This window comes from Sorex fumeus, unplaced genomic scaffold (assembly GCF_029834395.1).
Source record: "Sorex fumeus unplaced genomic scaffold, SorFum_2.1 ptg000007l, whole genome shotgun sequence".
Lineage (NCBI taxonomy): Eukaryota > Metazoa > Chordata > Mammalia > Eulipotyphla > Soricidae > Sorex > Sorex fumeus.
Window position 1 is genome coordinate 49,049,477 of NW_026606064.1, and position 24,073 is coordinate 49,073,549.

Below are 24,073 nucleotides of genomic sequence, written 5' to 3' on the forward strand. Positions count from 1 at the left end.
GGACTGGCATCTGGAGAAGAGACCCCGATCCATTCATTCACAAGAATGGATAATGTGAAGGCGCCTTGGCTCGGCTGTATTTTGCAGCGTGTCTGCCATGTGTGCAACTTTTCCAGAGGACTCAGATCTAACCACCACTGCTGCTGCCTTTCCTCTGCTCTGTCATTTCATACACAGGGCGTATTTGCAAGGGATCCTGGGGAGAGCTCATGGCAAAGTGCCTGCCTTGTAAGCATGAGGCCAAGAGTTCTATCCCCATTGCCTCCCAGGTGCTTTAAGCATGGTCCTCCATGCACTGTGCTCTGGGGCCCTGGGCTTGGCGGAAGAGTGTGCACATCTCCTCATGGCCAGGCCTGTGCAAGCCCTGCTGCTGCAGGATGCATGCACGCCCTGGTAAATGTGCGAGCACCACAGCGGCTCTGGGTGGGAACTATCACCAGGATATGCAGGAGCATGAGCACTGCGATGGGAGCGAGCAGCCCCCAGGGAACCTGTGACATCGGGGCATGGCAACAGCAAAGGGAGGCAGGGAAGGAGGAAAACACGAACACAATGCGGGAAGCAACGGAAAAGGGAAGGACTCATTCCTTCTGCAGGGCCCAGTGAGGTGGGGTTCCTGCGGAGGTGACTGGGGGCCCTGGGTTATAGGAGACAATCTCTCACCCCCAATAAAACAGCTAGAAAATGAGGGTGGTTCCTCCTCCCCCTCCCCTTCCCCCTCTGCCCCCTGCCCTTTCCCTCTCCCTCCTCTCCTCCTCCCTTTCCCTCTTTTTCCTCCTCTTCTTCCTCCTCCCTCTCCCCTTCTCCCCTCTCCCCTTCTCCCTTTCTCTCCTCCTCCTCCTCCTCCTCCTCCTCTTCCTCCTCCTCCTCCTTCTCCTCCTCCTCCTCCTCCTCCTCCTCCTCTCTTTCTCCTCTTCCTCTTCCTTTTCCTTCTCCTCCTCCTCCTTTTTCTTCCCCCTCCTCCTCCTCCTTATTGAGGTACTGTGACTGATAATACTGTTAATGACACTTTCATTCTTCAGTTATTGCGCTGCCACACCCTCCACAGACTGCCCACTTCCTGCCACCAATGTCACAAGGACCCCTCCCACCCTTCCACTGACCTCCAAATCCATCTCCAGGTATTTCAGTTCTGTAGACAAAATCAGTGGGGAGAGAGGTGCTTATCCAGGAAGCATTTGCCTACCATACTGGGTTTATAAAATCCTCTATACGATGGGAGGGTGGACTGGCTGAGATGATCATGGCCTCCTCAGGCTTCCCCAGATCTCCCCAAATAAACGTGCAACCCGAGTGAAAGTACTACTCAGAGACTCAGCAGCCCCTCACAACAGGCCTCTTCCAAGTCCATGTTGCCTTTTGCCGACAGGAAATGAATTGATGGTAGAGAGAACTGGCCTCTCGGGCCAGGCTCTCGGGGACCCGAGTCCAGGTGTCTCCCAGCTTTCTCTCTCAGACTATCTGGGTCCAGCTGAGAAGCTGCTTCTGCCCCCACAGAAAACCCCCAGATACCACCAGGCACTATTCTAGCCTGAACCCAGGGGCCAGAACCCTCAGCCAGCTGGGCCCTGAGGAGATGTCAGAAAGGCTGGGCCCTCAGGACTCGGCCCTGTGGGGCCCCGAGGATGTCTGGAGCCTCTTTCATCTTGTGGAAACGAGAGAATCTTGTTCTGTGAGGCGACTTTGTCTTTACCACCCGGTTTGGGAAAGGGTAGACCTGGTTAGGGTCTACCTGGGCACAGAGAGTTTGTCCAGCTGAGTGGAAGGATCCATTCTGCAGCTTATTTTATTAGGTTTTGGGTCCTCCCCCCTTTTTTTAGGGGAGAAGGGACATACCCGGTGATGCTCAAGGTTTATTACTGACTCTGTGCTCAGGGGTCACTCCCGGCAATGTGCAGAGATCCATATGGGGTTCTGGGGATTCGAACCAAGGTTGTGACTGGAGGCTGTCTGCAAGGCAAGTCTCTCTCCTCTAGTGCTTCCTCTCAGGCCCAATTCTGCAGTATATTATTACTCAACCTTGGCATACCTCACAGCCCAGGTTTATAAAATAGGCACTGTCCTGTCCGCTAGATGAACAATAGATCCCCAGATGTGTTCCAAATCACCCCTCAAGAGCTTATGGGTTCTAGGGCCAGAGCGATAGTATAGCGGGTAGGGCATTTGCTTGCACACAGCCGACTTGGGTTCAATCCCTGGCATCCCATATGGTCCCCCGAGCACCGCCAGGAGTAATGCCTGAGTGAAGAGTCAGGAGTAACCCCTGAGCATTACTGGGTATGAAATGAGAACCACTGTAGCCGGGCGCTTGGGCCAGGCCCCTGACCAGTGTACCAGGTGGGGAGAAGGCAGTCAAGTCCTCTCCGCGGAGAATTAAAGCATATAGCTGCAAGGACCTGTTGTGCAGTAGCCAGCTCTAATAAAGCCAACCCCGAACCAGGCTGAGAGCCCACGTGAGCACGGCATCCCCTGCAAAGCGTCCTTACGGCTCGCAGTCTGCTGCTGTCCACAGCACCCACGTCTCCCTCCTCTCCTTCCCTGTGACAATAGTCAAGTGACCTGCGTCCGACTGGCCTGGACGCAGATCTGCCCGCACCCAAGGCTTGTTCCCTACCCGGCCTCTGCGGGCCTCTTCATCCTGACACCTTATGAGCACGTGGCTTCCTCTCTGCTGCCCTTCTCTCACACGGAGGAAGATTCTTTTCACTTTTTTTGTTGAGTACAACAACGCATGACATAAAATGTGCTATTGAAGGGCTGGACTGGGCTCTGGGGGCCAAGGATGTGCTTGGCATGTGCGAGGCCCTGGACACACTCTCTGGCACTGCGTTTCCCAGAGGACTCCTAGGATGGCAGCCACAGCAATTTAAGAATGGCTTGTGCTTTTCCCTTCTGCGGCCATCGCTGAAGTGGTAACTGCCAAAATGAAGTTCAATCCTTTTGTGACTTCTGACCGGAGCAAGAACCGTAAGAGGTATTTCAATGCACCTTCCCACATTTGTAGGAAGATTATGTCTTCCCCTCTTTCCAAAGAGCTGAGACAGAAGTACAATGTGCGATCCATGCCCATCCAGAAGGGCGATGAGTTTCAGGTTGTGAGAGGACACTACAAAGGTCAGCAAATTGGCAAAGTAGTCCATGTTTACAGAAAGAAGTATGCTCTCTACATTGAACGAGTTCAGCGGGAGAAGGCAAATGGCACAACTGTCCATGTGGGCATTCACCCCAGTAAGGCGGTTATCACTAGACTAAAACTGGACAAAGATCGCAAAAAGATCCTTGAACGCAAAGCCAAGTCTCACCAAGTAGGAAAGGAGAAGGGCAAACATAAGGAAGAAACATTTGAGAAGATGCAGGAATAAAGTTATATACAACTTGATTAAAAACTGTAAAATGAAAAAAAAAAGAATGGCTTGTTTGTTTGGGGAGGGGGGGACATACCCAGCAATGCTCAGGGGTTTCCCCTGGCTCTGCACTCCAGAATTACTCCTGGCAGTGCTCGAGGGATCATATATGCTGCTGGGGAGTGGACCGAGTTGTCTGTGTGCAAACAAGCACCCAAGATGCAGTACTGTCGCTCTGGCCCCAAGAATGTCCTATTTTGACTGTTTTGATTTTTGGAGGGTTGCGGTTTGGATTACACTCTGCAGCACTCAGGGATGACTCCTGGCTCTGTGCTCAGGGATCTCTCATAGTGCCAGGGATTGAACTGGGGACAGCTTCATGCCACGGAAATGCTTTCCCCACTCTACTGTCTCTCCAGCCCCTTTTTTGGACTGTTTGGTAGCATCAAGTCTCTTCACAATGTTGCCCACCACCACACCATCTCTCTCGAGAACCTTCTCATCTTCCCAAACACATGCTCGGTGCCCACTCGAAGCCAACTCCCATGGTGCTCCGCCAGTGCTGGGCCACCAGCCTGCTTCTCTCTCCCGGGGACCAGGCCCGCTGCAGCCGCCTCAGCTACGAGGAGGCGCCGTGTGTGTGACATGGGGGTCTCTTCTTTCACCCGCAGGCCCTACCCAGGGTGCAGCCAGAATCAGTGTCTGTCTCTGGGTTGGAGCGATAGGACAAGCAGGTAGGCGCTTCCCTTTCATGCGGCCAACTCGGGTTTGATCCCCAGCATTCCATATGGTCCCTGAACACTGCCAGGAATGATTTCGGAGTGCAGAGCTTGCCTGGAGTAACCCCTGAGCTCAGAGCCCAGAGTAACCCCTGAATATAGCTAGGTGTGGCCAAAATAATAATAATAATTTTTTTTCTCTTTGGGTCACACCCGGCAATACACAGGGGTAATCACTGGCTCTGCACTCAGTAATTACCCCTGGCCATGCTCGGGGGACTATATAGGATGCTGGGAATCAAACCTGGGTTGGCCGTGTGCAAGGCAAACGTCCTATCCGCTGTGCTATTGCTCCAGCCCCTAATAATAATTTTTAAAAGTGTCTATCTCTTAGACACTGAGGAAGATTTCTTGGAAGCCTAGACCAGTTTGTTTATTTAGAATAATCTTTTGTATATGTTTGTTCTGGGGGGATTCCTCCCTTGCCCTCTATGTCCTAGTCACATGGGCGCCCCATGGGACACCCTTTCCTGGGGTCCAGCCGTTGCACCAGCTCCTTGTGAGGGCTCCCTGGTCCTTTCTGCCATCAGCTGGTTTCCGGCCTCCTTCCCATTATCTGGTTATCTGGTTGGTTCCTTGTCTGTCTCCTCGCCCCAGAAGGGCAGGGTAAGGCACAGGGCTGGTGGACAGGGCGGAATCCCTACAGGCATGTCTGGCTGGGGTCCCCTCCAGACTGGGGGAGGGGTGCAACCAGACCTGAGTTGTTGTCACCACTCACTTGTATTTGGTGCTCAGGGATAAAAATACCCCTACAGGGGCTGCTGTCTGGCCAGGGAAGGGGTCAGAAATCCACGTTCCTCCTTCTTTCTCTCTTTCTCCTGACCACTCCCCGCTGTTCTTTTAACTGGACTGAAGTCTCCGTTCCTCCTGCAATGAAACCCAAGGGTGATGCTGATCACAGCCGCCTTCTTCCTTCCTAGCAATCTGTTGACATGAGGAAGCAGATAAATTCAGATTATTGGATGAAACAAAGCTTCCAAGAAATTTGTCAAATCTGAAGCAAGAAGAAAAAAACAAGGGCAGTGAAAAGTAGTTGGAAATATTTCCCAGAGACAGGCCAGAGAGACAATAGAGTAGGCAAGGGGCTTGTCTGGCACAGAGCTGATCCCAGTTTGCTCCTCAGCACCACATCTGGTGTCCTGGAAACTTCCAGGAGTCACCCCTGAGCACAGATCCAGGAGTAAACCCTGAAATCTGCAGGGTGTAGCTCAATCTCCACCCTGATTTTTGTTTTGTTTTTGGGCTCAATCCTGGCTCTGGACTCAGGGATCACTCTTGGCAGACTTGGGGGACCATATGGGCTACTGAGACTCAAACCCAGGTACAAGGCATGCACCTTACCCACTGTACTATCTGAACCCACTTGCCCTGATTTATTTTCCCCAGAGAAATAGCAAAACTTTCAGTTATCGACTTGGAACAGTTTAAAGGGTCTGAGGCTAGCCCCCTGGCTAAGCATCTGTCTTATAAGTGTGAGGCCTGAGGACTGAGTTTGATCCCCAGTACCTCCTCACATGCCTGAGCTTGAGCCCCACAGCTCAGTTTGGGCAACAAATTGTAAGATCTCCTGTGCAAGGGGCTAGAGAGATAGCACATCGGGTAGGGTGTTTGCCTTGCATGCGGCCAACCCAGGTTTGATTCCCAGCATCCCATATGGTCCCCTGAGCACTGCCAGGAGTAACTCCTGAGTGCAGAGCCAGGAGTAACCCCTGTGCATCGCTAGGTGTGACCCAAAAAGAAAAAAAAATGATCTTCTGTGTAAGGGAGTCAGGCTGGCAACTCCTGGCAAGCACTACAATGAGAAATTAGAGGCACATTACAACCAATGGAATGCCTGGCCATCTCAAAAATAACAACAAGCAGGGGCTGGAGCGATAGCACAGCAGGTAGGGCATTTGCCTTGCATGCGTCCTACGGGTTCAATTCCCAGCATCCCATATGGTCCCCCAAGCACTGCCAGGAGTAATTTCTGAGTGCATGAGCCAGGAGTGACCCCTGTGCATCGCTGGGTGTGACCCAAAAAGCAGAGAAAAAAAAAGAAAAAGAAATAACAAGCAGAGGGTTAAACAGTAGTTTTGGGGGCCAGAAGTGATAGTACATGGGGAGGGTGTTTGCCTTGCATTCAGCTCAGGGTGTAGGACTGAATGCAGGATTGTGGGTATGGGGCCGTGGATGGCTTGTGTGCAGTCACAGGCCTATCTCCTGAGGTGATGTGAGCCCCCAGTGATGACAGAGATGGAGGTGAGATGAGGTCACGTGATGTGGCAAGTGCCCTTGTAAGCAGAGGGGGAGCCCCAAGCCGCAGTCTGCCAGGTGTGGATACAGAGAGGACCAGCCCCTGTCTGTGGGGGATACATTAGGGCAGCCAAGATAATGAAGATGAGCTTTCCAAGAGCTGGTTTCAATCACTGTTAGGTCACAAAGCCCCATGTCCTCAGTAAGAGTTGTGTTTGGGGGGAGGGGCGGCTGGAAAGATAGCACAACAGGTAGGACACTTGCCTTGCACATAGCTGACCCAGGTTTGATCCTCAGCATCCCATATGGTTCCCCAAGGACTGGCAGGAATGATCCCTGAGTGCAGAGCCAGGAGTAAGCCCTGAGCATCTCCAGGTATGACCCCAAAACTAAAATAATCAAACAAAAGAGCTGTGTTTTTAAGTCTATTCCATTTCACAATATAATGATAAGTGGAAAATGGGATACCAATCCCTAAATGACATCCCCTTGAATTCTGAAACAGGATGGAGGAAAGTCTACCAGTAATAGGGTTGGAGTTGGTGCTGTTTCGTGCATCACTGAACTTTCGTTTATGAACTTTCGTTATGGTCACGCTTCTGTATCTGCTGGGGGTTTGGCCCCCAAGCCCTCAGCTGAGCAAGTATGGTAGAGGAAGCGATATAGACCCAGCATAGAACCCCATCCTTCCTCTAGTGACATGATAAATCTCCTTCAGATCACCTTCAATACCTAGCAAAATGCAAATGCTACAAAAACAGTTGCTTCACCAGATACATCTGCAGTTATGACAAGAAAACGTCCCCACATGCTCAGATGCTGTGGGCAGCAGTTCTAGGCCTGTTACATTTGTCATTAACAGTTGTATCTGCAGCTTCTGCAGAGGAATAGTTATATATACATATATTTAAAAAAAATTTTTTTGGGGGGAGGCATATCCAGCAATGCCCAGAGGTTACTTGTGGTTCTCAGGAATCACTCCTGATTGTTACTGCTATTCAGCATATGGATGGATGCCAATATAACTCCAACCCCTCCTTATGCCTTTTAAAACTTCTACAGGGGCCAGAAAGATAATACAGCAGGTAGTGCGTTTGCCTTGCATGAGCCAACCCGGTTCAATCCTCAGGTATTAAACACCGCCAGGAGTGATCCCTGAGCACAGAGCCAGAAGGAAACCCTGAGTATCACTGGATATGGCCCCCAAACAATAACAAAAGATTTTTTTGAGGTATTTCACAGTGCCTATGGACCCCAGGTGCAGTAGAAGACAGGAGACAATGGGGCTGGAGCAATAGCACAGCGGGTAGGGTGTTTGCCTTACACGTGGCAAACCTGAGTTCGATTCCTAGCATCCCATATGGTTCCCCTGAGCACCACAGGAGTAATTCCTGAGTGCAGAGCCAGGAGTAACCCCTGTGCATTGCCATGTGTGACCCAGGGAAAAAAAAAAAGACAGAAGACAAGAGGAGAGTAGACAGAGAAGGGGAAATGGATCTGGCAAAGAGAGGGAAGGGCAGGCTCCCCTGACCGCACCCTGAGCCTGGGGGGCAGCTGGGAGGGGATCACTGTGCACCTCTCACCCCACACTTCCTGAAAGCTTTTGCTCAGCAGCCAGCCCTTCTTCTCCCTGACTGTCTGGGTCCCAGGGTCCTTCAGGGGAAACCAGGGTCGGACCTGATGGGTGGGATACTACTCTCCCCGCTTAGTAGCAGGATCCAGTCAGAGGACCCAGTGGGGAAAAATATTTGGGGGGTCTAGCGAGATAGAAGAGGGGTTGGGGCACATACAAGGCCAGTTTGATTCTCAGCACCCCATTATCTTCTGCACAACGCTGGGTGTGGTTCTGGAGGCCCTGGGCCCCACTAAAGTGGTCCTGCTGGTCCCCAGCATTGCACCCTCAGGTCCTTACCTTGAACCACCAGCCTGGTCAGCCAAGTATCCCAGGAATGTCTCCTGGGTTCCCCTAGCACCTTGGAAAGGCCCCTTGCCCGAGGGGGCAAAAAACACACACACAAAACATTATTTTACAAAAATCTTTCACATTTTTCTGCTTTTTCCATAACTCCTGTGAAATTGTTCATTTGAAAATTTTTTGGTTTGTTTTTGGGACCACACCGGGACCATATGGAATTCTGGGAATTGAACCTGGGTTGGTCGCATGCAAGACATGTGCCTTATCTGTTATACCCTCTGGCCCCCAGAAATCTTTTTTTTTTCTCTTTAGTTTTTGGGCCACACTTTGCAGTGCTCAGGGCTTACACCTGGCTCTGCATTCAGGGGTCACTCCTGGTGGTACCAGGGATCAACTCAGAGGGGTTGCATGCAAGACAAGTGCCCTACCCACTGTGTCACTCTGTCTCTCCACAGATACTTTTCTGTTTTGGGGCCACACCCAGTGATACTTAGGGATTACTCCTGACTCTGAACTCAAGAATTACTCCTGGTGGTGCTTGGGGAACCATATGGGATGCAGGGGATGAAATCCAGGTTGGTTGCATGCAAAGCAAAAGCCCGAACCACTGTATTATCTATCTGGCCCCCCAAAATATTTTTTAAAACAATTTTTGGAGATCTCATTGAGATATAAAAATTGCATATTTTCTTTTCTTTTGTTTTTTAAATGTAGGAGTACTGCTACTTATTTAGCCATTGATTAAGCTGATTGAATTGGGCATGAACTCCACGTTACTTTTTTTTAATTCAGAATGTTAATTTTATCTTTATTATTATTTCCCCCCCCATGAGATACAGTTATAACGATTTCCTGTTTGAGTTCCAGTCATAAAACGATCAATCGCCCAACCCTCCACCAGTGTACATCTCCCACCACCAAGGTCTCCAGTATCCCGCCCATCCCCACCTTCCCCTGCCTCTGTGGCAGACAGTTTCCCCCATACACTCTTTTGTATTGCCTCTTATGAATAGCATAAGATGTTGCGGCGGCGCTCTCCTGGAATTCTAAACTTTTAGATAATTAGGGTCTGGAGAAATCTCTGCAGCGAGCTGCTCAGTTCGAGATTCTTTTGGGTGTCTCTGGACCATGGCCATTAAGCAGCATAAGTAGCAGCTAGAGGCAGTTTGTGGGCTTGACTCCAATGGGGATGGGAGCCGGGACTGGGGATGAGGATTGGTGGCCTCCGGGGCTCTTAGAGGGCAGGTGGAGGGACGACACCTGCCCCCATTGAGGCACCTCAGTGAAGTCATCCTGGCTTAAAGTACAAAGGCATTTCTGCAGTGGGCTGCTTGGTTCAGAGATTCTTTTGTGTGTCTCTGGATCATGGCCCTTATTTCCATCTTTTCCAGAGAAATAAACTATTGGCATATGCCCTACACTGTGAAAATTGCATATTTTCAAGGTGTTCAACTTATGCTTTAAGTACATACAGGGGGTGAATAGATCACAGACATCCCACTAATTTATCTCTGACTTTCATGTGTGGAGATTTAGGATCTACCCTCTTATTAGATTTCAATATATAGCACAACATAACGAAATTCTAGAGCATAATGAAATGCCACCAGCCTCCCCATCTTGGTCATTTGTCATGACACTGGTACATGACATGGTCATTGGTACATGACACTGTGCCTTACCATCTCCTTCCTTCTCCACCTCCATCCCGGGCAGCCGCCATCCTTCTCCCTGTCCCTGTGAGCCTGACTGAGCTTCCACATGTGAGTGACATCAGAGGCATTTCTCTCTGTGTGTGTCTTGTTTACTTGGTGGCTTCAGCAATTTCCATATGATCCCAAACGGCAAGAATTTCTTCTCTGTGGCTAAAAATATTCCAGGCTGTCAAATAGTTCTTACCAGTAATAATCTCCTGTCTTGAACAGCCCTTGACAATGTCTGCAAGGCCCTTTCACGAATGTTCTTTCATTTGACTGCTCAGAAGGAAATGTCTTTGCACGCGTGGGTCTGTGGATGCAAACACACAGCCACACAGCTCTGCCTTTGCAACACTCGTCTCAATTGTCAGGAGGAATCTGGAGCTGCCTCAAGGGACTGAGTGAACGCTTTGCATGTGGGAGGCCCAGATTTGATCCCTGGCACCACCTGGATCTTTGAGCCCTGCTCAGAATGAGACCCTGAGAACTAGGAGTAACCCCTGAGCACTGTGGGTGTGCCTCCCAATTTTAGGGCAGCCAAATCATCTATAAACTCCCAAGAAGGGAACCTTTCTTTATTATTTTTAATTACTTTTTGGTTTGGGGGCTACAATCCGCAGTGCTCAGGGTTTATTCCTGGCTCCGTGATCAGGGATCACTTCTGGCGGTACTCAGAATATGGGGTGCTGGGGATTGGATAATATGGGATGCTGGGGATTGAACCCAGGTCAGCCATGTGCAAGGCAAGTGCCTGACCCAATGTTCTATCTCTCTGGCCTCTAGAATGGGGCCTTTCATGATGACTTCCTCTCCTGGGTAAAGCTTAGGTGGTGACGAGGTGACCAGGGGGTACACTGGTGGGCTCTGGGTGCTGCTCAAGGAGCACTGGGTACAGCGTATTACTTCATTTTCTTCCCCCCCCCCCCCATTTATAAGGGAGATATTCTTTCTCTCTTTATGACTGGTCAAACTGAGTGTCAGAGGTTCAATACGAGGTTCAAGATTCTAGGCAATCTTTTTTGTTCATTGCAGCACTCTTTACAATAGCCAGAATCTGGAAAAAAACTGAGTGCCCGAGAACAGATGACTGGTTAAAGAAACTTTGGTACATTTACACAATGGAGTTCTATGTAGCTGTTAGAAAAGATGAAGTCATGAAATTTACATACAAGTGGTACTACATGGAAAGTATCATGTTAAGTGAAATGAGTCAGAAAGAGAGGGACCGACATAAAAAGATTGCATTCATCTGAGGAACATAAAGTAACAAAATAGGAGACTAACACCTAAAAGTGGCCGAGATTAGTACCAGGAGGTTTGCCCCATGTCTTGGAGGCCAGCCACACATGCTAGAGGGAAAGGGAGCTCAGATAGAGAAGGGAGCACCAAATAAAGGGTGTTGGGAGGATCCTCCCAGGATGGGAGAAGCATGCTGAAAATAGACTATAGACCAAACATGATTGCCACTCAATGCCTCTTTCACAAACCACAACACCCAAAAGGAGAGAGAGAACAAAAGGGAATGCCCTTCCACAGAGGCAGGGTGGAACGAGGGGGATAGAGGGTGGGAGAGATACTGGGATCTGTGGTGGTGGAAAATGGGCACTGGTGGAGGGATGAGTATTTGATTATTGTATAATTGAAACCCAAGCACAAAAAATGGTAAGTCTACAACTGTACCTCATGGTGTTTCACTAATAAAAATTAAAAAATAAAAAAATAAAATAAAATAAAATATAAAGAGAAAACCACAAAAAATAAATAAATCAAAATTTTTTAAAAATTTAGATGTGCAAAAAAAAAAAAGATTCTAGGCAAGCAGATCCAAGGCAGGATTTATCTGCTGGAATTCCAGAGTGAGCATCTTGAAAATAAAGCAGACCAGGACTGGTGTAATAATACAGCGGGAAGGGCACTTGCCTTGCACACAGCCGACCCATGTTCAATCCCCCACATCCCATATTGTCCCCTGAGTACCATCAGGAGGAATTATTGAGCACAGAGCCAGGAGTAATCCCTGAACACTGCTGGATGTGGCTCCAAACCCAAAATAACACTATAGCACTGTCCTCCCATTGTTCATCAATTTGTTGGAGTGGGCACCAGTAACAACTCACAACGAATTGTGAGACTTGTTATTACTATTTTTGGCATATCAAATACGTCACAGGTAGCTTGCCCGACTTTGCCGTGTGGGCAAGATACTCTCGGTAGTCTCCCGGGCTCTCCAAGAGGCGTGGAGGAATCGAACCCTGGACGGCCGCGTGCAAAGCAAACACCCTACCCACTGTGCTATCGCTCCAGCCCAAAATAAAAATAAATATAGCAAACAAAAAAATCTCAATTTTCTAATTATGTAATGCCTTCCTCACTGTACTATTGCTCTGGCCCCTACAAACTCTTTAAAGAACTCCATAAAAAAGGCCCTGCTGCCCTCCTGGCTGTGAGATCTGAGACTTACTCCAGGACTCAGGTGCAGCTCCTGGGCACCTGCCTTGTAGGGAGGGCAGGGCTGTAGCCTGGGCAGCGAGGATGGGCCTACCTATGGGCCTGGCAGCTGTGGTGTTGCCAGGAAGGGGCAATGGAAAGGTGCTGGCACAGGACGAACCAGCACCTGCTACCTGGGTCCCAGTCACCCAGTTCCTGTGACCTTGACTCATCCCACAGGTCTTTTTGGGCCATTTTACAGTTTTCAGGTGTCTGAGTAGTTCGTGGGTACTGTGCTCACATGACAGGCCATCCGAGTATGTCCTTTGTGGTGACCAAGAAGCATTGCTTGGTGGCCAGAAGGGATTCTGCTCAAGTTCCTCTGCCTGGGGCCTTCTCTCTGCCAAATGCTCAGGACAGGCCTGCCTCTGCCCGGTCAACTCCAAGGGTGCCCAAACCCCAAAGAAAGGGCCACAGAGCCTGTTATTCCCTGAGCCGTAACGGGAATCCACATTAGCCTTAGCTATTAGCGGGGCCCAGGTGCCGTTTCTCGCCCTGTTTACAGAGGCTGAGCTCCTACACGGCCTATCTGTTTGCCCGCTCTGAGGTGTCCTGTGATGGACAGGAGCAGCGAATGTGGATTGGATGGCTGGAGTGTGCGTGAGATTAGCTGGCTGCCCAGAGGAACCCGGCTCCTGAGATTAGGAGGTTGTTAGTCCGCAAGACAAGGGCGGAGGGGTAAAGCCTGGACTAGTCAGGGGCCCTGGGCTCAAATCTGGGGGTGGGGGATAGGAAGCAGTCTCTGAGGGTCCAGCTGCAGGACCCGAAATGAAATGAGCTTGTGTCTTCGGGCCTTCACTTTTGTCTCCAAAGTTGCCATAGTGGTGAGGCTAGAAACAGCATAAATGCGAGCAAAAAGCCTGGCTGGAAAAAATGGAGGGCACAGAGCTTCTGGTTGGAGATTCAGGGCGCCACGGGTCTGCTCCCAGCTTACTCCTAGGGGTGTTGGTGGGGAGGGAGGTCTCCCAGGTAGTGAGGGAGGGGGCCGGGGCTTGCTACTGACCCACTTGCCAGGAGGTGCAGTGCTTAGCCCCCCGCAGAGAAACTGCGTGTTCCCCCATGTGACCTTCCCCTTCCTCTCGTCACCTTCCTGGTTTTCTCTCTCTTGACACTTGCCCAGGTCCCAGCCCCGTTCTCTGCTTCTCCTCAACCGCTACCAGAGTAGAGCCAGTGAGGTTCTCACCTCGGAAGCCACACTGACAAAGCCTCCTGGGAAAACAGTCAGTAATCAGGGGAAAGATGATCTTAAGTCAGTAAGAATCAACACCCAAACGCGAAGGTCAGAGAGAGAGCTCCCGGGCCAAGTGTGGGTCACATCAGGTAGCCCAGAGCCAACCCTCCCCTGAGTGCCACTGGGAGGACTGCTGAGAGCAGGAGTAGCCCCTGAGAGCCACCCAGGTCTGCTTTCATCCCCCAAGTAATTCCCCCCGCCCCAAATCTATCTTGAGCAAAATATCAAAGTTTTTTTTTAATTGTTGTTTGGAGGCCACACCTGGCAATGCTCAGGGCTTATTCCTGGATCTGCACTCAGGGATCACTCCTGGTGGGCTTGGGGGACCATATGGGGTGCCAGGGATCAAACACAGGTCAGCTGCATGAGGAAAATGAGCTACCCGCTATACCACCACTCCAGCCCCCAAATATCACAATTTCGTTTGTGGGGTGTTTTTGTGTCTGTGTGGCTTTTTGAATCACTGGATATGGTTTCCCCCTTCCTTTTGCCCCCTCCCCCAATGCTGGAATGTATGGAACAATGTTCCCCTCAGAGAGGCTGCAGGAGATGAGTCTATGGACTGAAGGGAATGGGGTGCTCTGTTCTGTTCTTCATTTTTCTTTTTCTTTTTTCATTTTTGAGGAGCCATGCCTGTTTGTGCCCAGGGGCATTTTGCAGCTCAGTGTTGGGGGTCTCTCCTGGCAGTCCTCAGGGTACCATGCAGTGCTGACGATGGAACCCAGGCCTCCAGCACTCAAAGCTGGACTCAGCCCGTTGAGCCAGCCCTGGGCCCCTGCAGTTCATTTTCCGAGGAACCATCTGCTTCCTGTGCATGTCTCACCCACCAGCCCCATGGTTGCACCAGTGGCTTTTCTTCTGCAGACTTTTGGCCCAGACCTTCATCCCAGTTCTTCCATTGGCACACCTTGAGCCTTGGCAGGGCTCTGGGGCAGGAGGGCGCCCCCTCGACTCGGAGGAGGTTCCATTAGGGCACAGGCAGGGGCCACAGGCTCTGTGGCTGATAACTTGGGGACCTCCAAGTTGTCCTACGTAGTTGGGGTTTGGAGATGTCCTTATTGCTCAAAGCCTCACCCCAGTTCCAGCAGGAAACTCACATGTGCAACAGGAGAGGCAGCTTCAGGCTTCTGCTTGGAAGTGAGAGTTTTGGTTGATTTTGTTGTTGTTTGTCTTTGGGCCACACTTGGCTGTGCTCAGGGCTTACTTCAGGGCAATGTGCTTGGTCAGGGATCTTTCCCGGAAGATCCCAGGGGACTCTATGGCGTGCTGGGAACCGAACCTGGACTGGCTACGTGCAAGGCGAATGCCCTACCCTCTGTCCTATCACTCCGGCCCTGTGTTTGATGTTATTTTTGGTTTGAGGCCATAGTTGATGGTGCTCAGGAGGCTGAAGCCGAGTCTTTTGCTTGCAAAGCATGTGCACGAGCCCTTGTGCCTTCTCCCTGGCCCAGGGGTGAGCTTTGATGGTGGAAACTCACAGTCTCACGTATGTAAAAACTGATGACAGGTTAGTATCCTCCGAGGGAAGTATTTGACTGAGCATGCCCCCCTCCCCCCCAAAAAAAAAACAGAGAAAAAAGTAGTGTCTGACATAAGATATTATTTGGGAACATACAATGCTTTAAACATTATCCTTAGCATTCCTTTTTTTTTTGGTGGGGGGGGGGGGGCCGATGGGTCATATCCAGCAGTGCTTGGTGGGACTTCTCATGGCTCAATGCTGGGGGTTGCTCCCAGCAGTGTTTGGGGAACCAAGCATTGCTGGGATAATCAGTATTCTTGTTTGTTTGTTTTTGGTCCACAGCCAGTGTACTCAGGGCTTCTTCCTGGCACTGCTGGGGGACCATATGATGTGCTGAGGATGGAACCCAAGCCACCACATGCAAGTCAAGCTGTACTATCTTACCCACTGTACTAACTCTCTGGCCCTGATAATCAATATTCTTTGGGTCATTTTAGAGTCTGAAAAAGACTTTAGAATCTGAAAAAAACATTATAAAGTTTATTAAATTAAAAAAATATTCACAGCCAAGAGGAATCAAGATGATTAAATACAGTATAGTATCTATTATGGTATAATAATGTAGCATCTGAAATAGCATACTGTAGTGAAAAATGGACATTAGGTAAAAAAAAATAAATAAATTATTTGGGGCCAGAGTGATAGCACAGCAGGTAGGGCGTTTGCCTTGCACGCAGCCGACCCAGGTTCGATTCCCAGCATCCCATATGGTCTCCTGAGCACTGCCAGCAGTAATTCCTGAGTGCAGAGCCAGGAGTAACCCCTGAGCATCAACAGGTGTGACCCAAAAATCAAAAAAAAAAAGTGATTTAACATATGGATGGCCAACAGACACGTGGAAAAGTGCTCATTGTCTCTCATGATTAGGGAAATACAAATCAAAACAACATTGAGATATTATCTCATATCAGTGACAATGATACATATCAAATATCTGGAAACAGTGCTGGTGGGTGTGTGGTGAAAAGGACTCCTCACCCACTGTTGGTATGTTGTCTGGTTTAACCCTTGTGGAAAGCAAATATGGAGATCTCTCAAAAAAATAGGGATAGAACTACCATATGACCCAGTGTTACTACTTCTTATCATCTAGTCCCAAAACACAAAAACATTCATTCAAAATATATGCATACCTGTATTCTCTGCCCAACTTAGTACAATCGCCATGATATGGAAACAACTCAAACGGCCAACTAGGTGACTTGATTTTTTTTTTTTTGCTTTTTGAGTCACACCCGGAGATGCTCAGGGGTTACTCCTTGCTCTGCACTCAGGAATCACTCCTGGTAGTGCTCGGGGGACCATATGGGATGCTGGGAATCAAACCCGGGTTGGCCGCATGCACAGCAAATGTTCTACCCGCTGTGCTATCGCTCCAGCCCCGAGGTGACTTGATTGAGTTGTGATATATACACAGTGAAATATTATACAGCTCTAAGAAAATGAATACAGTTAAAATAAAACACAATTTGTTACAATATTAATGGAACTGAAGGGTGACATGCAGAGCCAGTCAGTCAGAAGGAAAGGTACAGATACAGAATGATCTCTCTCATAGGTTGAGACTTAAAGATACACAGCAAGGTGTCAACAAAGGGCCAAAGGCAACAGAATGGGAAAATTGATCCACACAACTGAGTTGGTGGGCAGGGGAGGAGGGGCGTTTGAAAGGGAGGGAAGAGGGGACACTGGTGATGGGTGTGGTGTTAGAATTATGTGCATGAAAAAACATTATTAACAATATTGTAAACCACAGAACGTCAATCAATTACAAATTTTTATGAATAGTAAAAAAATAAATAAAATCCCTAAGTGGTCTGAAATAAAGAATGGATTTTAGATAACAATATTATTGATATATATGTCAGTAAGATTATATTGGCTCACCGACTATAACAAAAGTACCACTTATGCATGATAGTAATAATAGGGGACAGACCGGAGTTGTTCTGGGAGCCCCAAGAAATATTGGGTAGAAGCAGAGCCAGGTACTGTATCCCCAGGAGTGTGGCCCAGGAGTCAACAAAGAACAGCCCCCCCCCCACACACACACCAAAAACGATTAATGACAAATATCTTTGCATGGGTTATATGGGAACTAGAAGTACTAGTTGTGTAATACTTTTGTAAGTATAAATCTATTCTAAAATAAACACTGTATTTAATACCTAAACAACAACAAAGGGCCTGATTATAAAATCATGACCATTTCAGAATATGGAGCCAAGAGCAGAAACAAAGCATTATATCTAATGGGAGAAGGGGCACACCCAGAGGTGCTCAGGGCTTACTCCTGGCTCTGCACTCCTGGCAGATGACTCCTGGAGGAACTCAGGGAACCACGTGGGTGCTGGAGATAAAACCCAGCCAGCTGCAGGGCTGGAGTGACAGCACAGCGGGTAGGGCGTTTGCCTTGCACACGGCCGACCTGGGTTTGATTCCCAGCATCCCATATGGTCCCTTGAGCACTATCAGGAGTATTCCTGAGTGCAGAGCCAGGAGTAACCCCTGAGCATCGCTGGGTGTGACACACACACACACACACACACACACACACACACACACACACAGCCAGCTTCAAGACAAGCAACCTACCCAGTGTACTATTGTCTCTCCAGTCCCTATATGTATTTTTTAACTTTAACTTTCATCAATCTCTTTTGAAGAAGAAAGAAGAGAGTCTGGGAGATGAATTGGACAGTGGAGCACAGCTTCACATACAGGATGACCAGCTCTGATCTCCAGCACCATATGTCACACAGGGCACTGAGCTAAGAGTAGCCTCCGAGCATGAAGTGAAAAACAAGCGGGAGAAAAATAAGAGATCTATTTGTTTGTTCATTTGGCCATACTTGGCATGCACAGGGCTTGCTCCTGGCTCTGCACTCAGGGATCACTCCTGGTGGTGCTCTGTTATGCTCTATTATTACTCAAGGGACCCTATGGGGTGTTGGGGGATGGAACTTGGGTCAGCCTCGTGCAAGATAAGTGCCCTACCTGCTGTACTATCGCTCTGGCTTCCAAGAAGAGATTTTTTTAAATGTAAAGTATTCAACTGAAAAGAGCTGAAACTCAGACATTGGAGGAAAGAAGGCATTCTTAAATAAGACGCAACTTAAAGGTAAAAGGTAAAGGCCCTCCCGTTGATCGTCGATTTGCTCGAGCAGGCCCAGTAACGTCTCCATTGGAGACTTTGTTGTTACTGTGTCTGGCATATCGAATACTCTCTCCGAGCTTGCCGGGCTCTCCGAGAGGGGCGGAGGAATCGAACTCGGGTCGGCCATGTTGGCTGCGTGCAAGGTAGACGCACTACCCGCTGTGCTATCGCTCCTGTTTGATATCGTAAAGCAGAAAGTACTTAAACTTGAAAAATAATCACAAACTCAGGAAAGCCCTGGCCGCCGTCTGGGAGAATGTACCAGCCGTACATATGCCCGTGTGATCCAGACGAGCCCAGATTACAGAGACAGTGGCTGAGTCAACAGGGAATGGCCAGGACAGAAGAGCAGGTGGAGGGAATGCGTCTCCGCGGTTGCCTTAGGAAGGCCAGTCCATCTCTCTGGAGAGCAGGGAAATGCAAACAAAGGCAGCACAGTCCCATAGCCTCCTGCTCCCACTCAGCATCAGATTAGCAGAACGTAGGTTCATGCTTAAGAGAGGGTGAGAATGGGAGAAGACCTTCTCTCAGATGGAGCTGGATGAATCTGTTTATTGGCCGAGATCATGGCAGCAATTAGGCGGAATCTGATCAGACTGAAATGGGGAAACCCTTCCATCCTATTCTTAGTATCTATCTCAGAAGCATTTGTATATATTTGACATATTATAGATTTATGCTGTGATTCTAATATTGTAATATGATAAAAATTTAATATTATCTATTATAATGACATAATCAAATACTATAATGATATATAGTACATATTGCATAACTATATGCAATACCAATAGAAATATATATTATATTTTTATATACATATATATACTTTCTACATATATAATATTATATCAAGAGAGAAACGCCATTCACAAATGCACAAAGAGGAATGTTCAAGAATTTGTCCCAAGCACAAAAATTTGTAAGTCTACAACTATACCTCATGGTGTCTCACTAAAAAAATAAAAAAAAAAAAAAGAATTTGCACTGCTGGGACCAGAGAAAGTGCTCATCAAGTTAAGTGTTTTGCATGCAGGAAACCCAAGGTGATACTATATGATCCCCTGAACACTGCTGGGAGCAACCCCTGAGCATTGCTAGCGGTAGCCCCAAAACAAACAAACAAAACTTTTTGCATGTCAGGCCAGGGAGCTATTTCTAAGGGCTCATGAACAACTACCTGTTTTGCAGGTATGAGTCCTGGATGCGATCCCTGGCATTGTGTGGTTCCCAAAGAACCATAAGAGAGGATCCCACAAACATTGAGCTAGCACCTGAGCACTGTCAGACGTGGCCCCCCAAATTCATGCCCCCCCCAGAGACTTTTCATTGCAATATTATTTGTAATCTGGATAAAATCCAAAAGTCCATTAGGAAATATTTCTGTAGTTTGAAAACCCCATTCAGCAGTTTAAAAAATGAGTGTACGTACCAAAGTGGGCAAACACAGAATTATCTTCAAGTTGTATGGTTCCATGAGGAAAGGATGTTGCAGAACATTATGTGCAGTTTGACCACAACCGTGTGGAGAAGAAAAAGAAAGGCTGGAGAGATAGAACAGAGGATAAGGCACCAACCCAGCAAGAGGCTGTGACTGTGACTCTCGTTCTAATCTCGGCAATGCTTATGGTTCCCTGAGATCTGCCAGGAGTGACCCCTGGTGTCTCATCTACAAAAAATTTAAAGGGAATTAAAAATACATAAGTTCGGAGCTGGAGTGATAGCACAGCAGGTAGGGCATTTGCCTTGCACGCAACCAACCCGGGTTCGATTCCCAGAATCCCATATGGTCCCCCAGCACCTCCAGGAATGATTCCTGAGTGCAGAGCCAGGAGTAACCCCTGTGCATCGCCAAAAAGCAAATATTATATATATGTTTATGTGGACATATTTATTTTCTTTTCTTTGGGTTTTGGGGCCACACTCATTAGTGCTCAGGAGTTACTCCTAGTTCTATGCTCAGGAAGTACTCTTGGTGAGCTCAGGGAACCATAGGGATACTGGGGATCAAACCCAGGTCAGCCTCATGCAAGGCGAGCAGCCTACTTGCTGTACTATCTCTCCGGCTTTTAAGGCCATATTTCCCCACTTTACCTTGTAGGACAGTTGTATGCAGGATACACACCAAAATGACAGGGATGGACAGTCATCTTGGGAAGGTGTACAGAGAGGCAGGGAAGAGGGAGGGTATCTGAAAGCTTTTGTCGTATCCGTATTTTTGAAAGTGCATACAATGAAAATTCAACTATAATTATTGATTCATTCAAAATTTGAAAATTCAGAAAGTTACAAGTGCTGAGGTGGATGAGCAAAAGGATAGATGGGTTAAGTACAGCTGTACAGTTACAGAGCACCATGAATAAGAAGATCCAAAAACTCAACTAACAAAGAGATATAAAAATAATAATAGGTGCCTTAAAGATAGCACAGGCGTGGGGCTGGAGCGACAACACAGCAGACAGGGTGTTTTGCCTTACATGCAGAAGACCTGGGTTTGGAATTCCCAGCATCCCATATGATTCCTTGAGCATAACCAGTAGTAATTCCTGAGTGCATGGGCCAGGAGTAACCCCTGTGCAAGGCCGGGTGTGACCCAAAAAAGAAAAAAAAAAGATAGCAGAGGGGTTACGGTGCTTGTCTTACATGTGGCCAACCCAAGTTTAATTCCCAGCATCCCATACGGCCCCCTGAGAAGTATCAGAAGTGATTCCTGAATTCAGAGTCATAAGTGACCCCTGAACAACGCCAGGTATGATAAAAAAAAAAAAAAACAACCAACCCAACAAACAAACCTGGGCCTCCTATACATGTTACTCCAGCATGTTGAACTCTCTGTCTCTCTCTGACTCTGTCTCTTTGTCTCTATCTCTGACTCTCTCTGTCTCTTTCTCTATCTGTGGCCTAACATAATTTTTGAAACAAATTCTATACCCAGCCGATCAAAGTCAAAGATAATTATAAGTGAGACATTTTTAGACATTAGGATCCTTTTCTGAAAATGTTAACTCAAGACCTATCTCAGCAAAATATTTAGTTGTGGGGCCACAAACCTGCAGTACTCAGGGGCTACCTCCAGCTTAGTGCTCAGGGATCAATCCCAGTGGTGCTTGGAGGCCTACGCAGTACTATGCTGGGGATCAGGCCTGTCTGCAAAGCATGAGCGCCAAGCCACTGAATTAATTCTCCAGCCCCTGTCCCGGCCACATGAAAGGGAAACCTGGGAAATGGAAACAAGGGGCCTTGGAAATAGTGGTTCTGAGACAGTAATAGAGGGAGACAATTACCCGAGACAGTAATAGAGGGAGGCACCAATGACACGTGAGAAGCGAGAAGCGCTGAAGAGGCAAAGACGCACCAGAGCAAAAATGGAATCCTCAGTAATTGACACCTGGAGGAAGGGCGGAACATGCTGAAGATAAGGTAAAACACACACTTCTTTGACTTTAAGATGAAAAGAGGGCGCGCGCGGGCGGGGGCGGGTGGGGAAAGATCACCCTCGAGATCCTGAGATTAAGCTCGCGCGCCAGCCCCCGCCCGTGACCCCCAGCGCCCCCCGAGTCGGCCGGGCTCAGTCATGATCAAGACGATTCTCATCTTCAACAACCACGGGAAGCTGCGGCTCTCCAAGTTCTACCAGCCATACAGTGAAGATACACAACAGCAGATTATCAGGGAGACATTCCATTTGGTATCTAAGAGAGATGAAAATGTTTGTAATTTCCTAGGAGGAGGATTATTGATTGGAGGATCTGACAACAAACTGATATACAGACATTATGTAACATTATATTTTGTCTTCTGCGTAGATTCTTCAGAAAGTGAACTTGGCATTTTAGACTTAATTCAGGTATTTGTGGAAACACTAGACAAGTGTTTTGAAAATGTTTGTGAACTGGATTTAATTTTCCATGTAGACAAGGTTCACGATATCCTTGCAGAAATGGTGATGGGGGGAATGGTCTTGGAGACCAATGTGAATGAAATTGTCACACAAATTGATGCACAAAACAAACTGGAGAAATCTGAGGCTAGCTTAGCAGGAGCTCCAGCCCATGTTGTGTCAGCTGTAAAGAATATGAATCTTCCTGAGATCTCAAGAAATATTAACATTGGTGACATCAGTATAAAAGTGCCAAACCTGCCCTCTTTTAAATAAAAAATTAAAAAGGTCACTTTCAGATAAAATCTAGTGGGAATAAGTCATCTAAGTTTACCATGCAGTTGTTTACCAAAAATAGAGGAGAGGAGAGTCTTAATTTTTGCTCTTGGATTTAAGTCAAGGTACTGTATAGAAGTTGTTTAAATCAGTATAGAAGTTCAATGTTGCTTTTCTTGCTCAGTGGTTTTAAAGAAATTGAGTAGTTTTGGTGTAATTTTTCTTTTTCTTTCTAAATTGCATTCCTGTGCCCACCTAAGGCATGCCTCTATGTATTGGCTACCACAGTATTTCAAAAAGTGTTTGAGACATTTCTTTAAATTATGTACAACCCAAAATGTTTGGTGTTTTGTATGGATCACAAGTGCAGCATTCCTTAATTCTTTCTGTACTTGTCATAACTATTAAAGAACCAAGTATGTAGTATGTATTGCATGAAAACATGACCTTTTTCTCTTAGTTGAAATAAACCCCAAGGTAACTGGACTTCAAAAGCACCTTTCTGTTTGCCTGATACAGACTTTAGCAATAATTTTTTTTATGATCCTCTAACTCAACAAAGTAAATAAAAATATGTTTTATCACTGTTAAGAAAAAAAAAGAAGAAGAAAAGAGGGCTTGGAGCAAGTACAGGGGGTAGGATTTTGCCTTGCACATGGCAGACCCAGGTCCAATCCTTGGCACCCTTTATGGTGCCCTGAGTTCGCCAGGAGCGAGCACAGAACCAGGAGTAATCCCTGAGCAATGATGGTTGTGGCTCCCAAAACCAGAAAGAAAGGAAGGAAGGAAGGAAGGAAGGAAGGAAAGAAGGAAGGAAGGAAAGAAGGAAGGAAAGAAGGAAAGTAACCAGCAATTCTAAGAAAAATAAAAGACTGAAGAAAATCATGGTCCAAACATGAAGGAAATTACAACGAGGTCTGCTTGGCTGATGAGCATGCTCTCCATGTGGGAGCTCTAGGTTCGATCCCAGATTCCTCCTGTTTCTGGAGCACTGCTGGGAACAACCCCCAAGTAATGTGCCAGAAGTATGTCCTGAGCACCATTGGGTGTGGCTTAAAATAAAAATTAAACAAGTAAAATAATGAAATGAGGAAGGGTAAGAATAATGGATGGAGAATGAAAAATAAAAATCCTTGCCTCTTTAATGGCAGAAACACCATTTCTTTGTGGCCAGGGTTAAAGTGTGCCCATAATAAATAAATACCTTGCTCACTTGACATCCGGTTACTCATTGATTTGCTCGAGTGGGCGCCAGTAATATCTCCATTTGTCCCTGTCGGGTGCTAGTATAGCCCAATGGCGTCTGCTCGCTCCAGGAACATGAAGAGCCTCAAACCAATCGTTTAGGGTCTTGATGAAGAAATCTGTCCATCTCGTAGGTGGCTGACCATGAGATCTTTTGACGTCCTGTGGAATCCAGTTGGTAACAGCTCTAGTCCAGCGGTCGTCTCCAAATCTCATTACATGTCCAGCCCATCTGATTTTCGATGCCTTGGCAAATGAGACAGTGTCCCTGATTCTTGATCATCGATGGAGGTCAGAGCTCCGGA

At 47.7% G+C, this 24,073-nt stretch overlaps 2 protein-coding genes across 2 annotated transcripts; both read left to right on the forward strand.

Moving 5' to 3' along the window:
* Positions 1–2,888: 2,888 nt before the first annotated feature.
* LOC130043428 (60S ribosomal protein L26-like) lies at positions 2,889–3,409 on the forward strand. The gene has a single exon (XM_056135696.1). It carries the CDS (start codon positions 2,925–2,927, stop codon positions 3,360–3,362), a length of 438 nt encoding a protein of 145 aa, XP_055991671.1. The 5' UTR covers positions 2,889–2,924; the 3' UTR covers positions 3,363–3,409.
* Positions 3,410–21,900: 18,491 nt separating this feature from the next.
* Positions 21,901–22,907, forward strand: LOC130043551 (AP-3 complex subunit sigma-1-like). Its single transcript, XM_056135924.1, has one exon. It carries the CDS (start codon positions 21,942–21,944, stop codon positions 22,521–22,523), a length of 582 nt encoding a protein of 193 aa, XP_055991899.1. The 5' UTR covers positions 21,901–21,941; the 3' UTR covers positions 22,524–22,907.
* The last annotated feature ends 1,166 nt before the right edge of the window (positions 22,908–24,073 follow it).

Excerpts from the sequence above, each read along its gene's own strand:
- LOC130043551 (XM_056135924.1), top strand. The coding sequence starts at position 21,942 with ATGATCAAGACGATTCTCATCTTCAACAACCACGGGAAGCTGCGGCTC.
- LOC130043428 (XM_056135696.1), top strand. The coding sequence starts at position 2,925 with ATGAAGTTCAATCCTTTTGTGACTTCTGACCGGAGCAAGAACCGTAAG.